This window comes from Ambystoma mexicanum, chromosome 13, assembly GCF_040938575.1.
Source record: "Ambystoma mexicanum isolate Mex_15411 chromosome 13, UKY_AmexF1_1, whole genome shotgun sequence".
NCBI lineage: Eukaryota > Metazoa > Chordata > Amphibia > Caudata > Ambystomatidae > Ambystoma > Ambystoma mexicanum.
Window position 1 is genome coordinate 482093549 of NC_090938.1, and position 16849 is coordinate 482110397.

Consider the following 16849-nt stretch of genomic DNA (forward strand, 5'->3'; position numbering starts at 1 on the left):
CCATCTTTTATAAACATAGAAATATGTAACATATTTCTATGTTTATAAAAGATGGCTTGAAAATTACACAAACCATAGTAAGGTACACACACAATCCAGTTGCATCCTCAAAATCAGGGTGTACATGAATGAAAAAATGAATATATTGATTCGGAAACCCACCATACCTTTATTGAGGGCCTAGGTTTGGCGAGGCCGTGTTTCTTTGCAGAGCTGTGGAAAGCGGCGGCCCCTCTGCTTTGTCGCAGAGCACAGTGGGACTCTAGGACCAGAGAGTGGGACTGGTTCACCGTTCATGACAGTTCACCCTGAGTTGCTGCGGGATGGGCCCCGCCCCCTTTTGGCAGGGCCCCTGTAGCGCACCCTCATCTTCCCAAACGCCGAATTCATGAGCAGGTCCAGAATCTCGGCTTTACCTGAAATCCTTTCGGTTGTAGAAGTCCCAGGCGGAGGCGTGGCAGACCACCTCCCGGCCGTCCGCCGGCTTCTCCAGCATGGACTTCTCCCAGAACTCGGGCGGCATCTTCAGGAGGCCGAGCGACGTGAAGAACTCCTCCGACACGTTGAACATGTACTTGGCGTCCCAGTTCTACAGAAGTGTGGAGACAGGTGTGGAGTCGTTAAGATACACGCGGGTCAAGGGGAAGGAAGGAAGGAAGGAAGGAAGGAAGGAAGGAAGGAAGGAAGGAAGGAAGGAAGGAAGGAAGGAAGGAAGGAAGGAAGGAAGGAAGGAAGGAAGGAAGGAAGGAAGGAAGGAAGGAAGGAAGGAAGGAAGGAAGGAAGGAAGGAAGGAAGGAAGGAAGGAAGGAAGGAAGGAAGGAAGGAAGGAAGGAAGGAAGGAAGGAAGGAAGGAAGGAAGGAAGGAAGGAAGGAAGGAAGGAAGGAAGGAAGGAAGGAAGGAAGGAAGGAAGGAAGGAAGGAAGGAAGGAAGGAAGGAAGGAAGGAAGGAATTAATTGGGTGCTCTGTCATCACTTGGGGGGCCTCTCGTTCATTCCATGATAAACTGCACCAGTTCTCCCCAGGGTCACAGAGGGTCAATGAATAGGGAGCCAGCATTCAAACAATGTCCAAAAATCACACATTGCTATTTGTTATTTTATCCCACAAACCGTTCGGGTAGTGTCTAGGGGCATATTTTGGGCAAAATGAGTGCCAAGCGGTGCATTTTTAGGCATGTTGGGTCAGTAACTGTGGTGAAAATGACCAGTTTGCAGTGCACTAACTGGCGAAACTGGTGAAACTGACCCACATTGCACAGTAAAACTTGCCAAAACCTCCCAGTTGACCCATTGCCCCTAGGGCCGCCCAGAGCGGCTATCTCCCGTGCAGGGCCAGCTTTGCACCCGGAGTCCCAGGAAACGGGAGCTCTGGCCGGAGCTGATAGTCTGCCTGGCACAGGGCACAGCAGGAGGGTCAGGCAGATACCCCACCCACAGAAAGTGATAAGGGGGCACTTAGTGCAACCGCCGCAGCAGAAAGTGCCACAAGCAGGAACACAGGGCCGTCCTTAAATGTGTCTAGTGAAACGAGGGGGCCTTTTGGGGCCGCGGACCAAATATTTAAGGAGCAGCACCCGATTTGATCACAGAAAACAATGATGAAGAGGACACGAGTTACAAAGGGGATGGGGGCAGTGATGTGCAAGGCCAAACTGTTTTGGCTTTTGTTTGGACCTGGGATAATCATGTTGCCGGCCCTGCCACGATACTGCCTGCCATAAAATGGCAAGAGCTTGCAAATCATGTTAGAAGCTGGACATATCATGGCAGTAGCTAGGAAATGCCTGTTTAATGCTGTACAAGAGTCACCGCTGTTAACTTTACAAATATGTGTTTTTAACAGGGTTTCAGTGCAAGAAACATATGAAAGGAGACACATATTGCTTAAAAATCAAGTGACTGAGGGCACAGTTGATTAATAAATCTGTATTATACCCAGAACAACTGCAATTGAGATTCAGAAGACTGCTTAGACATAACAATGACTCGCCACAGAGCTAGCTCAAAGACATTGGGGTAGGGGGTGGGGAGGCTGAGCAGGGAGGTTCAGGTAGTCGATGGGAATGGTCAAAGGTGGTCAGAGGCTGTGTAAAAGTCAAACACCCCCACAGGCTGTGCGTCTCTCCTCACAGTCCATTTCTCTCCTTGATTTATGTCCCATGCAATAATTTTGACTTAATAGGCAGCGCATATAGTGCCACCAAATAGACTAAATAAAAAAAGGGATAACAGCAACAAACAGTCGTTGCTTTCGTTCCTTCTCTGTGTGATATCAGGGGGTGAGTGTGACTCCCTAGATCATATCAGGAACTCAGTGTGACTCCCTAAATCATAGCAGGAACTCAGTGTGACTCCCTAAATCATATCAGGCGGTGAATGGGACTTTCTAGATCATATCAGGCGGTGAGTGTGACTCCCTAGATCATATCAGGCGGTGAGCATGGCTCCCTAGATCATATCAGGATGTGAGAGTGACTCCCTAGATGATATCAGGAGGTGAGCGTGACTCACTTGAACAAATCAGCATGTGAGCATGACTCACTAGATAATATCTGAAGGTGACTCCCCAGATCGTATCAGGAGCTCATCATGACTCCTTAGAACCCATCTGAAGGTGAGTGTGACCCCCTAGATCATATAAGCAGGTGAGTCTGACTGTTCAGATCATGTAAGGAAGTGAGTGTGACTCCCTATATCATGTCAGGGTGAGAGTGTGAGTCCCAAGTTAATTTCAGTATGTGAGTGTAACTCCATGATCATACCTGGAGGTGAGTGTGACTCCCTTAATTCTATCAGGAGATAAGCGTGACTTCTTAGGTCCTATAAGGAGGTGAGCGTGACTCCCTAGATTATATCAGGAGGTGAGTGTGACTCCCTAGATCATTCAGGAGGTGAATGTGACTCCCTAGATTATATCAGGTGGTGAGTGTGACTCCCTAGATCATATCAGGAGGTGAGTGTGACTCCCTAGATCATATCAGGCAGTGAGTATGACCGCCTAGATCATATCAGGAGATTAGAATGACTCCCTAGATCATATCAGGCGGTGAGCGTGACTCCCTAGATCATATCAGGAGGTGAGTGTGACTCCCTAGATCATATCAGGCAGTGATCATGACTGCCTAGATCATATCAGGAGATGAGAATGACTCCCTAGATCATAGCAGGAGGTGAGTGTGACTCCCTAGATCATAGCAGGAGGTGAGTGTGACTCTCTAGATCATATCAGGACGTGAGAGTGACTCCCTAGGTCATATCAGGAGGTGAGTGTGACTCACTTGAACATATAAGGGGGTAAGCGTGACTCACTAGATCATATCTAGAGGTGACTACCCAGATCCTATCAGGAGCTCATCATGACTCCTTAGATCCCATCTGGAGGTGAGTGTGACTCCCTAGATCATATCAGCAAGTGGGTCTGACTGTCCCGATCATGTAAGGAAGTGAGTGTGACTCCCTATATCATATCAGGAAGAGAATGTGACTCCCAAGTTCATGTCAGTATGTGAGTGTTACTCAATGGATCATAACTGGAGGTGAGTGTGACTCCCTTAATTCTATCAGGAGGTAAGCATGACTTCTTATGTCACATAAGGAGGTGAGCGTGACTCCCTAGATCATATCAGGCAGTGAGCGTGACTGCCTAGATCATATCAGGAGATGGGAATGACTCCCTAGATCAAATCAGGAGGTGAGTGTGACTCCCTAGATCATAGAAGGAGGTGAGTGTGACTCCCTAGATCATATCAGGACGTGAGAGCGACTCCCTAGATCATATCTGGAGGTGAGCATGACTCACTCGAACATATTAGGAGGTGAGTGTGACTCACTAGATCATATCTGGAGGTGACTCCCCAGATCCTATCAGGAGCTCATCATGACTCCTTGGATCCCATCTGGAGGTGACTGTGACTCCCTAGATCATATCAGCAGGTGAGTGTGACTGCCCAGATCATGTAAGGAAGTGAGTGTGACTCCCTATATCATGTCATGAAGAGAGTGTGGCAGTCTTACCCTATGGATCATACCTGGAGGTGAGTGTGACTCCCTTAATTTTATCAAGAGGTAAGCGTGGCTTCTTAGGTCATATAAGGAGGTGTGCGTGACTCCCTAGATCATATTAGGAGGTGAGCATGACTCGCTAGATAATGTAGTGGGGTGTAGAGCAATAACTCTACTCCAGAAAACCCTTGCCACTCTACCTTACCTTCCCATAAAGTAAACTGCCAAATAATTACACCATGCACACCTAGAGAGATCCGAGCACCAACCTAATTCAGTGCTGGACTGTAAATGTTGTCCTGCAAAACTTTCTAACATACATGCATTAATAACTAGTGCCACTCACAGAGACAATGGTGAACATTAGCCACATTGAGACAGGTGTAACAATGTTAGCATGTCCCACTCTTACTTGAATTGTGAATAATAGCACGCACTCAGACGCACTCAGACGGAATTGTGAATGTTGCCGTATGGCTCTCCTAGGTAGATTTATGACTGGTAGCATATCCCTCACGTTGCGTCATTGTCTTAAAGTTGAATCCAGAAAGTACGCCCTAATAGTGTCACTGTCTTAATGTTGAATCCAGAAAGTACACCCTAATAGCGTTACTGTGTTAATGTTGAATCTACAAAGTATGCCCCATTAGCATGACTGGGTTAAAGTTGAACTTAGAAAGTGCGCCCTAATAGCGTCACTGTGTTAAAGTTGAATCTAGAAAGTGTGCCCTAATGGCGTCACTGTGTTAATGTTAAATCTACAAAATATGCCCCATTAGCATGACTGGGTTAAAGTTGAACTTAGAAAGTGCGCCCTAATAGCGTCACTGTCTTAATGTTGAATCCAGAAAGTACGCCCTAATAGCGTCACTGTCTTAATGTTGAATCCAGAAAGTACGCCCTAATAGCGTCACTGTGTTAATGTTGAATCTACAAAGTATGCCCCATTAGCATGACTTGGTTAAAGTTGAACTTAGAAAGTGCGCCCTAATAGCGTCACTGTGTTAAAGTTGAATCTAGAAAGTGTGCCCTAATAGCGTCACTGTGTTAATGTTGAATCTACAAAATATGCCCCATTAACATGACTGGGTTAAAGTTGAACTTAGAAAGTGCGCCCTAATAGCATCACTGTGTTAAAGTTGAATCTAGAAAGTGCGCCCTAATAGCGTCACTGTCTTAATGTTGAATCCAGAAAGTACGCCCTAATAGCGTCACTGTCTTAATGTTGAATCCAGAAAGTACGCCCTAATAGCGTCACTGTGTTAATGTTGAATCTACAAAGTATGCCCCATTAGCATGACTGGGTTAAAGTTGAACTTAGAAAGTGCGCCCTAATAGCGTCACTGTGTTAAAGTTGAATCTAGAAAGTGCGCCCTAATGGCTTCACTGTGTTAAAGTTGAATCTACAAAGTATGCCCCATTAGCATGACTGGGTTAAAGTTGAACTTAGAAAGTGCGCCCTAATAGCGTCACTGTGTTAAAGTTGAATCTACAAAGTATGCCCCATTAGCATGACTGTGTTAAAGTTGAACTTAGAAAGTGCGCCCTAATAGCGTCACTGTGTTAAAGTTGAATCTAGAAAGTGCGCCCTAATAGCGTCACTGTGTTAAAGTTGAATCTACAAAGTATGCCCCATTAGCATGACTGGGTTAAAGTTGAACATAGAAAGTGCGCCCTAATAGCGTCACTGTGTTAAAGTTGAATCTACAAAGTATGCCCCATTAGCATGACTGGGTTAAAGTTGAACTTAGAAAGTGCGCCCTAATAGCGTCACTGTGTTAAAGTTGAATCTAGAAAGTGTGCCCTAATAGCGTCACTGTGTTAATGTTGATTCTACAAAGTATGCCCCATTAGCATGACTGGGTTAAAGTTGAACTTAGAAAGTGCGCCCTAATAGCGTCACTGTGTTAAAGTTGAATCTAGAAAGTGCGCCCTAATAGCGTCACTGTGTTAAAGTTGAATCTACAAAGTATGCCCCATTAGCATGACTGGGTTAAAGTTGAACATAGAAAGTGCGCCCTAATAGCGTCACTGTGTTAAAGTTGAATCTACAAAGTATGCCCCATTAGCATGACTGGGTTAAAGTTGAACTTAGAAAGTGCACCCTAATAGCGTCACTGTGTTAAAGTTGAATCTACAAAGTATGCCCCATTAGCATGACTGGGTTAAAGTTGAACTTAGAAAGTGCGCCCTAATAGCGTCACTGTCTTAATGTTGAATCCAGAAAGTACACCCTAATAGCGTCACTGTCTTAATGTTGAATCCAGAAAGTACGCCCTAATAGCGTCACTGTGTTAATGTTGAATCTACAAAGTATGCCCCAATAGCATGACTGGGCTAAAGTTGAACTTAGAAAGTACGCCCTAATAGCGTCACTGTGTTAATGTTGAATCTACAAAGTATGCCCCATTAGCATGACTGGGTTAAAGTTGAACTTAGAAAGTGCGCCCTAATAGCGTCACTGTGTTAAAGTTGAATCTAGAAAGTGTGCCCTAATAGCGTCACTGTGTTAATGTTGAATCTACAAAGTATGCCCCATTAGCATGACTGGGTTAAAGTTGAACTTAGAAAGTGCGCCCTAATAGCGTCACTGTGTTAAAGTTGAATCTAGAAAGTGTGCCCTAATAGCGTCACTGTGTTAATGTTGAATCTACAAAGTATGCCCCATTAGCATGGCTGGGTTAAAGTTGAACTTAGAAAGTATGCCCTAATAGCGTCACTGTGTTAATGTTGAATCTACAAAGTCTGCCCCATTAGCATGACTGGGTTAAAGTTGAACTTAGAAAGTGCGCCCTAATAGCGTCACTGTGTTAAAGTTGAATCTAGAAAGTGTGCCCTAATAGCGTCACTGTGTTAATGTTGAATCTACAAAGTATGCCCCATTAGCATGACTGGGTTAAAGTTGAACTTAGAAAGTGCGCCCTAATAGCGTCACTGTGTTAAAGTTGAATCTAGAAAGTGTGCCCTAATAGCGTCACTGTGTTAATGTTGAATCTACAAAGTATGCCCCATTAGCATGGCTGGGTTAAAGTTGAACTTAGAAAGTACGCCCTAATAGCGTCACTGTGTTAATGTTGAATCTACAAAGTATGCCCCATTAGCATGACTGGGTTAAAGTTGAACTTAGAAAGTGCGCCCTAATAGCGTCACTGTGTTAAAGTTGAATCTAGAAAGTGTGCCCTAATAGCGTCACTGTGTTAATGTTGAATCTACAAAGTATGCCCCATTAGCATGACTGGGTTAAAGTTGAACTTAGAAAGTACTTCCTAATAGCGTCACTGTGTTAATGTTGAATCTACAAAGTATGCCCCATTAGCATGACTGGGTTAAAGTTGAACTTAGAAAGTGCGCCCTAATAGCGTCACTGTGTTAAAGTTGAATCTAGAAAGTGTGCCCTAATAGCGTCACTGTGTTAATGTTGATTCTACAAAGTATGCCCCATTAGCATGACTGGGTTAAAGTTGAACTTAGAAAGTGCGCCCTAATAGCGTCACTGTGTTAAAGTTGAATCTACAAGGTATGCCCCATTAGCATGACTGGGTTAAAGTTGAACTTAGAAAGTGCACCCTAATAGCGTCACTGTGTTAAAGTTGAATCTAGAAAGTGCGCCCTAATAGCGTCACTGTGTTAAAGTTGAATCTACAAAGTATGCCCCATTAGCATGACTGGGTTAAAGTTGAACTTAGAAAGTGCGCCCTAATAGCGTCACTGTGTTAAAGTTGAATCTACAAAGTATGCCCCATTAGCATGACTGTGTTAAAGTTGAACTTAGAAAGTGCGCCCTAATAGCGTCACTGTGTTAAAGTTGAATCTAGAAAGTGCACCCTAATAGCGTCACTGTGTTAAAGTTGAATCTACAAAGTATGCCCCATTAGCATGACTGGGTTAAAGTTGAACTTAGAAAGTGCGCCCTAATATGGTCGCTGTGATAAAGTTGAATCTACAAGGTATGCCCCATTAGCATGACTGGGTTAAAGTTGAACTTAGAAAGTGCACCCTAATAGCGTCACTGTGTTAAAGTTGAATCTAGAAAGTGCGCCCTAATAGCGTCACTGTGTTAAAGTTGAATCTACAAAGTATGCCCCATTAGCATGACTGGGTTAAAGTTGAACTTAGAAAGTGCGCCCTAATAGCGTCACTGTGTTAAAGTTGAATCTACAAAGTATGCCCCATTAGCATGACTGTGTTAAAGTTGAACTTAGAAAGTGCGCCCTAATAGCGTCACTGTGTTAAAGTTGAATCTAGAAAGTGCGCCCTAATAGCGTCACTGTGTTAAAGTTGAATCTACAAAGTATGCCCCGTTAGCATGACTGGGTTAAAGTTGAACTTAGAAAGTGCGCCCTAATAGCGTCACTGTGTTAAAGTTGAATCTACAAAGTATGCCGCATTAGCATGACTGGGTTAAAGTTGAACTCAGAAAGTGCGCCCTAATAGCGTCACTGTGTTAAAGTTGAATCTACAAAGTATGCCCCATTAGCATGACTGGGTTAAAGTTGAACTTAGAAAGCGCGCCCTAATAGCGTCACTGTGTTAAAGTTGAATCTAGAAAGTGTGCCCTAATAGCGTCACTGTGTTAATGTTGAATCTACAAAATATGCCCCATTAGCATGACTGGGTTAAAGTTGAACTTAGAAAGTGCGCTCTAATAGCGTCACTGTGTTAAAGTTGAATCTACAAAATATGCCCCATTAGCATGACTGGGTTAAAGTTGAACTTAGAAAGTGCGCCCTAATAGCATCACTGTGCTAATGTTGAATCTAAACGTTATTCCCAACATCATTGAGTGTGCCCAAATAGCGTCACTGTGTTAAAGTTGAACTTAGAAGTGTGCCCTAATAGTGTCACTGTATTAGAGTTGAAATAAGATGGTATTCCCAACATCATTGAGTGTGCCCTAATAGCGTCACTGTGTTAAAAGTTGAATTTAGAAGGCATTCCCAACATCCTTGTGTGCCTGGTTGCATACACTTTACTGATTACCACAATATCACACTACTACGCTTACTCTCTCCTATACACCACCATTCAACTAGAACACAGCAGTACTATGACACATTTGGAAAAGCTGTTCTCGTACTAACATGACTCATCAAACTACCCATCATCCTAATAAAACACAGCTAGCTACCAGCTAGCTTAGGCGTCTGCTCAGGCCTAACGCAGCCAGAACTCAGTCTGAATGTCCACCCTCCAGACTGAACACATTCAACTGATCTGCTCAGCACCACACCTACCGCTAAGAAGCAGCTATCATGCAACAACCACACCAGCTGCACACATACCTGGTGCACCCACGCACTTTACGACTCTCTCTCTCTCTCAACTGACTTGAACTGTGGTTCCCGAGGGCGTTCAACCTACCACCACCTTGAGATCATACCAATGATACATAAGGCGCTATACAAATGCAAAATAGCATAACATATCAGGAGGTGAGAGTGGCTCACTAGATCATAACTGGAGGTGACTCCCCAGATCCTATCAGAAGCTCAGCAGGATGCCTTAGATCATATCCGGAGGTGAGTGTGACTCCTTTGATCATATCAGCAGGTGAGTCTGACTGCCCAGAACATTGTCTGGTTGTCTGGAAGTGAGCATGACTCCATACATCATTACAAGAGATGAGCATGACTCCCCAGAGCATGTAAAGAAGTGAGTGTGACTCCCTATTTCATATCAGGAATAGAGTGTGACTCCATGGATCATACCTGCAGTTGAGCGTAACTCCCTAGATCATATCAGGTGGTGAGCGTAACTCACTAGATCATATCAGGAGGTGAGCGTGACTTGCTAGATTGTATCAGGAGGAGAGCGTGACTCACTATATCGTATCAGGAGGTGAGAGTGACTCACTAGATCATATCTGGAGGTGACGCCCCAGATCCTATCAGGAGGTGAGTGTGATTTCTTAGATCAGATCAGTAGGTGAGCGTGACTCGCTAGAGTGTATCAGGAGGTGAGAGTGACTCACTAGATCATATCTGAAGGTGACGCCCCAGATCCTATCAGGAGGTGAGCGCAATTTCCTAGATAATATCAGGAAGTGAGCGTGACTTCCTACATCCTGTCAGGAGGTGAGCATGACTCCCCACCGCGTGGGATGAGTGACAGCAAAAACGTGGAGGCCAGAGCGTCTAGCAGCAGCAGGGGGAGAGGAGAAGCTGAGTGTACACAGCCAAGCCATGGCGAGGAAGACGAGGAGAGAAAATGGCGGCAAGCACACAGGGACAAGGGCAGGAGACTTCCTGCACTGTGTGGAAGTATCTGAGACTCTGCAGGGGCATTGAGCATGGGGGGGGGGGGTGAGGGGGAAGTAGCATAGTAGAGGTTTGGCAGTTGCCAGGAGCCGTGCGCTATGTAGACGGGTACTAGGTGTCAGCGCTCACAGGCTGTTGGCTTGTTCCTGTACCTTTGCTACCATTGCAGCAGTGACGTCGACGTTGGTTTTGTTGGGGAACGGCACCATCATGTCATAGATGTTGTTCCACTGCTGGGCCCACATGTTACCTGAAGAAAAAGAAGATAATGGATCACAAAGAGAAAAGCACCAAAAACGCTCTGGGGCGCGGGGCTGGTGATGGCCGTGTGTCCTTTCTTGACTCACTCTTAAGTGTTCATTTTGATTAGGAGGCTGAGCATCAGCTGTTGCTTTGGTGTGGAAAGTTGGACTCTCTCCTATTGGCAATTGGCTAGTGGTAGACCACAATTATATAGGTGTGAGATGGAAAGCTTTTAATTAATCATAACCACTGGCAATCCCTTGGGGCAACTTTTCGTTCCATCATTCTTTAACTCGCACCATTAGAGAAGGCGGGGCCCAGCAAATACACATCAGTACTGATCAAAAACCCCAAAGAGAGCACCCCATTCTGAACGCTAGATCACATGCCTCCTGCCCCGAAGAATGCCCAATGCTAGCTGTTTCCAGGGCCCCCAAGCTCACTCATGACACCCTGTAAGGCTAAAACACGGCATGGGTGCGTGTGGTCCCATGTTGGTTTTTACCCTATTCTAATATCAGGCTAGAACACAAGCCAATGGACTTACCAGTGGTTGTGATAATTTAAAATCCTTCCCTACATCACTCTTTAGTGTCAGACATATAAAGGGTTGAATGCTTCATTAAAACAACAACCCCATGATAGCAGCCCCTGCAAGCGATCAGATTGAAACCGCCAGCTGCATTCGTAATATCCAGAGTGACTGCGCGTATCACAGCGCAACAGCAAAACAAGACCAACTCCCGGAGGTGGGGTGTCTGGCTCTCATTAAGCGTATGATGACAATTCCACAATATTCGTGACCTGTAAGCGCCCCGCCCCTAACACTGCCTTGTAACTGGGGGTAAATACGTCTGGTTCTGAGGTGGTGTCCTTCCCCTTTATATTGAACTGTACGACTTCATTGGGGTTTGGAGGAATTACCCCAGCGGTAATTCCACCAGCGGTAATTCTTCCACTTTTTGGAGGTAAAGTGGAGGAAAACCGTCCAGTCAACTGCTGGAGATTTTCCCCAACGTTTCCTTCAAACTCTGGAATATGGTGGCGTGGTTAAAGTCACGGAAATCCGTCACCATCCCTTTATGGCCACACTGCCATACTCGTAATGAGGTCCAATGTGTAAAAACAGCTGCTAGACTGCACTTAACAAGGATGTGCGATCCAATGTGCCACTAGGCCTCATTTCTTTAAAGCCATACACTCTAGACCTCTTTCTTGATTGGAGCTGCCAGGTGTTCACTAATTAACATAACTTGACCATAGAAAGTTTAAATATGTGCAGGGATATACCACCGTACAATGATGTGGTAGGTGACACAATTATATTACAAAAAGGTAGCAGCTTTAGGCGGTATCAGGTAATAAAATGGCGGCCAAAATGTTGCTGGTAAAAAATATCGTGGCAAAAATGCTGGGTTTGACCCGGTAAAGGTGTACCCCATTATACCATTTAAGGGGAGTGGGGGTTGCGGGGGTGTCCCCCGCATCCTTTACATGATTGTGGTGGCAAAACGACAGCATTTTTGCCGCGATATTTTGTATACGCAGCCATTTTTGCTGCAGTTTTAAAACATGGAACCGTTTAGGCACTGAATATGAACACTTTACCAGGTGTCTGTAATATGTGGTTCTCTAAATGTCTTGGACTACAACTCCAATGATCCCTTTCCATTGACTATTTTGGCTAGGGCTGTTGGGGGTTGTAGTCTAAAATGTCTGGAAAGTCAAAGGTTGCAGCCTTCTATTCTATAGACTCCCCACCACCTATGTGTTTCCGTACCGAAGAGGTGAGCAGGAATAGGGCCCTTGAGGTTGATGTACTTGGCTCCGTAGCGCTCGTACAGCTTGCGGCGGACGAAGGCGTGCAGATTTAGGTACAGGGGCTCCAGCTGATGGTACAGGGCCTCCAGGTCATTTTCAAATGTGCTAGAGTCGTACCAGGATCGCCAGTATGCACCAGTGTCAGAGAAGCCTATGGACAGGAAAAAGCACATGTAGGTTTGCTGCATTAACGTGCCAACCATACATCATGGACACACCTTCAGCAAATCATTGCATCAGCCCATCAACATATCACCATTGCATGAACACATTGTCAACACATCATATACACATAATCAACATATCTTCATAAAGTTATGTAGACATATACGTATCCTCAATACATAATTGAGCCATCATCAGCATATCATGAGACACCATCATCAGCATATCAAGGGACACCATCATCAGCATATCATGAGACACCATCATCAGCATATCAAGGGACACCATCATCAGCATATTATGATACACCATCATCAGCATATCATGAGACACCATCATCAGCATATCACGGGACACCATCATCAGCATATCACGAGACACCATCATCAGCATATCACGAGACACCATCATCAGCATATCACGAGACACCATCATCAGCATATCACGGGACACCATCATCAGCATATCACGAGACACCATCATCAGCATATCATGAGACACCATCATCAGCATATCACGAGACACCATCATCAGCATATCACGGGACACCATCATCAGCATATCACGGGACACCATCATCAGCATATCACGGGACACCATCATCAGCATATCACGGGACACCATCATCAGCATATCACGAGACACCATCATCAGCATATCACGAGACACCATCATCAGCATATCACGGGACACCATCATCAGCATATCACGGGACACCATCATCAGCAAGCATATCATGAGACACCATCATCAGCATATCACGGGACACCATCATCAGCATATCACGGGACACCATCATCAGCATATCATGGGAACTCCACCACCAGCATATCACGAGACACCATCATCAGCATATCACGGGACACCATCATCAGCATATCATGAGACACCATCATCAGCATATCACGGGACACCATCATCAGCATATCACGGGACACCATCATCAGCATATCATGGGACACCATCATCAGCATATCATGGGACACCATCATCAGCATATCACAAGACACCATCATCAGCATATCACGGGACACCATCATCAGCATATCATGAGACACCATCATCAGCATATCACGAGACACCACCATCAGCATATCACGAGACACCATCATCAGCATATCATGGGACACCATCATCAGCATAACACGGGACACCATCATCAGCATATCATGGGAACTCCACCACCAGCATATCACGAGACACCATCATCAGCATATCACGGGGCACCATCATCAGCATATCACGAGACACCATCATAAGCATATCACAGGACACCATCATCAGCATATCATGAGACACCATCATCAGCATATCACGGGACACCATCATAAGCATATCACGGGACACCATCATCAGCATATCACGGGACACCATCATCAGCATATCACGAGACACCATCATCAGCATATCACGGGACACCATCATCAGCATATCACGGGACACCATCATCAGCATTTCACGGGACACCATCATCAGCATATCACAGGACCCCGTCATCAGCATATCACGGGACCCCATCATCAGCATATCACGGGACACCGTCTTCAGCATATCACGAGACACCGTCATCAGCATATCACGGGACCCCATCATCAGCATATCATGAGACACCGTCATCAGCATATCACGAGACACCGTCATCAGCATATCACGGGACACCGTCATCAGCATATCACGGGACACCGTCATCAGCATATCACGAGACACCATCATCAGCATATCACGAGACACCGTTATCAGCATATCATGAGACACCATCATCAGCATATCATGAGACACCATCATCAGCATATCACGGGACACCATCATCAGCATATCACGGGACACCATCATCAGCATATCACGGGACATCATCATCAGCATATCATGGGAACTCCACCACCAGCATATCACAAGACACCATCATCAGCATATCACGGGACACCATCATCAGCATATCACGAGACACCATCATCAGCATATCACGAGACACCATCATCAGCATATCACGAGACACCATCATCAGCATATCACGGGACACCATCATCAGCATATCACGGGACACCATCATCAGCATATCATGGGAACTCCACCACCAGCATATCATGAGACACCATCATCAGCATATCACGGGACCCCATCATAAGCATATCATGAGACACCGTCATCAGCATATCACGAGACACCATCATCATCAGCATATCGCGGGACACCATCATCAGCATATCACGAGACACCATCATCAGCATATCATGAGACACCATCATCAGCATATCACGGGACCCCATCATCAGCATATCACGAGACACCGTCATCAGCATATCACGAGACACCGTTATCAGCATATCATGAGACACCATCATCAGCATATCACGGGACACCATCATCAGCATATCACGGGACACCATCATCAGCATATCACGGGACATCATCATCAGCATATCATGGGAACTCCACCACCAGCATATCACAAGACACCATCATCAGCATATCACGGGACACCATCATCAGCATATCACGAGACACCATCATCAGCATATCACGAGACACCATCATCAGCATATCACGAGACACCATCATCAGCATATCACGGGACACCATCATCAGCATATCACGGGACACCATCATCAGCATATCATGGGAACTCCACCACCAGCATATCATGAGACACCATCATCAGCATATCACGGGACCCCATCATAAGCATATCATGAGACACCGTCATCAGCATATCACGAGACACCATCATCATCAGCATATCGCGGGACACCATCATCAGCATATCACGAGACACCATCATCAGCATATCATGAGACACCATCATCAGCATATCACGGGACACCATCATCAGCATATCACGAGACACCATCATCAGCATATCACGGGACACCATCATCAGCATATCACGAGACACCATCATCAGCACATCACGGGACACCATCATCAGCATATCATGGGACACCATCATCAGCATATCATGGGAACTCCACCACCAGCATATCACGAGACACCATCATCAGCATATCACGGGACACCATCATCAGCATATCATGGGACACCATCATCAGCATATCACGGGACACCATCATCAGCATATCATGGGACACCATCATCAGCATATCATGGGAACTCCACCACCAGCATATCACGAGACACCATCATCAGCATATCACGGGACACCATCATCAGCATATCACGAGACACCATCATCAGCATATTACGGGACACCATCATCAGCATATCATGGGACACCATCATCAGCATATCAAGAGACACCATCATCAGCATATCACGGGACACCATCATCAGCATATCACGAGACTCCATCATCAGCATATCATGAGACACCATCATCAGCATATCACGAGACACCATCATCAGCATATCATGGGAACTCCACCACCAACATATCAGGGGCACACCCTCATCAGCAAATTGTAATTATAATTGTAATTGGTTATTTATAGCAAGCTTAATATCCAGAGGTTTCTAAGCGCGGATCTGGGGATCAAACGTGTGTTGCTCGGCGTCGTCTTGCTTCCTAAGCGAGCGCATTGTCCCTGAGCTATCCTCCTGGCATATCATGGGAACACCATCATTAGTATATCACGTGACCCCATCATCAGCATATCAGGGGCACACCATCATCTGCAGCTGGTCAGTAACATATCACAGGCACATCTATACATCATTCAGTCGGGATCCCTGCAGAAAAGAGACGTGACTGGACGGTTTAGTTGCAAACCCCAGTATGCATTTAAACCCACGCCACCAACTTGTAGGGGTGCTTGCAGTACAGAACATAAGGGGGCAAGCTCGCTTAGCAAGTTGTATACAAAGTGAGCAGGATCAAGGACGCTGGACTTAAAGCTCGCCCCAGGTCTGGATCTGTGAAGAAAAAGGCCGCATCAATTCCAGCATCTTCTCCCCCTGGCCTCGGAAGCCAGTATATGGGCATGTGTGATGTGTTAATGCCCGAGATGTTGCAGGCCGAGGAACCACTACTTTAGCAAAGGCAATGGCACAGCTGTCTAAGATCACAATGCTGCAGGGGGATTCCCAAGGCCGAATTCCGAAATCCAAAATATCGATTCATCCAGAGTATTACCCTGTTGAATAAAGTGAACCAGTTCCAAAGGGTGGCTGGCTGTTGAATACCCAGGCAAGGGTTAGCCAACCCATCACCCTCCAGATGTTTCGGCCTATGACTCCCATGATGCCTCCACACTGACTCTGCTGACTGGGGCTGATGGTATTGTAGCCAGCACATCTGAAAGGTGATTGGTGGGAGACCTATAACCTATGACGACCTGGGAACACGCCTGGGTCAGAAGGCGGAAGACACGGTGTAAGAGAATAAAGCGATGGGGGGCCGAGGGAAC

At 45.7% G+C, this 16849-nt stretch overlaps 1 protein-coding gene across 1 annotated transcript in view; it reads right to left on the minus strand.

Annotated features, from left to right (window-relative positions):
• Positions 1–16849, minus strand: part of ACE (angiotensin I converting enzyme) — a 342068-nt gene that overhangs the window by 170487 nt on the left and 154732 nt on the right. The window contains 3 exon segments of the mRNA XM_069634130.1: positions 417–589; positions 10412–10509; positions 12283–12474. Coding sequence (XP_069490231.1) covers positions 417–589; positions 10412–10509; positions 12283–12474 — 463 coding nt within the window.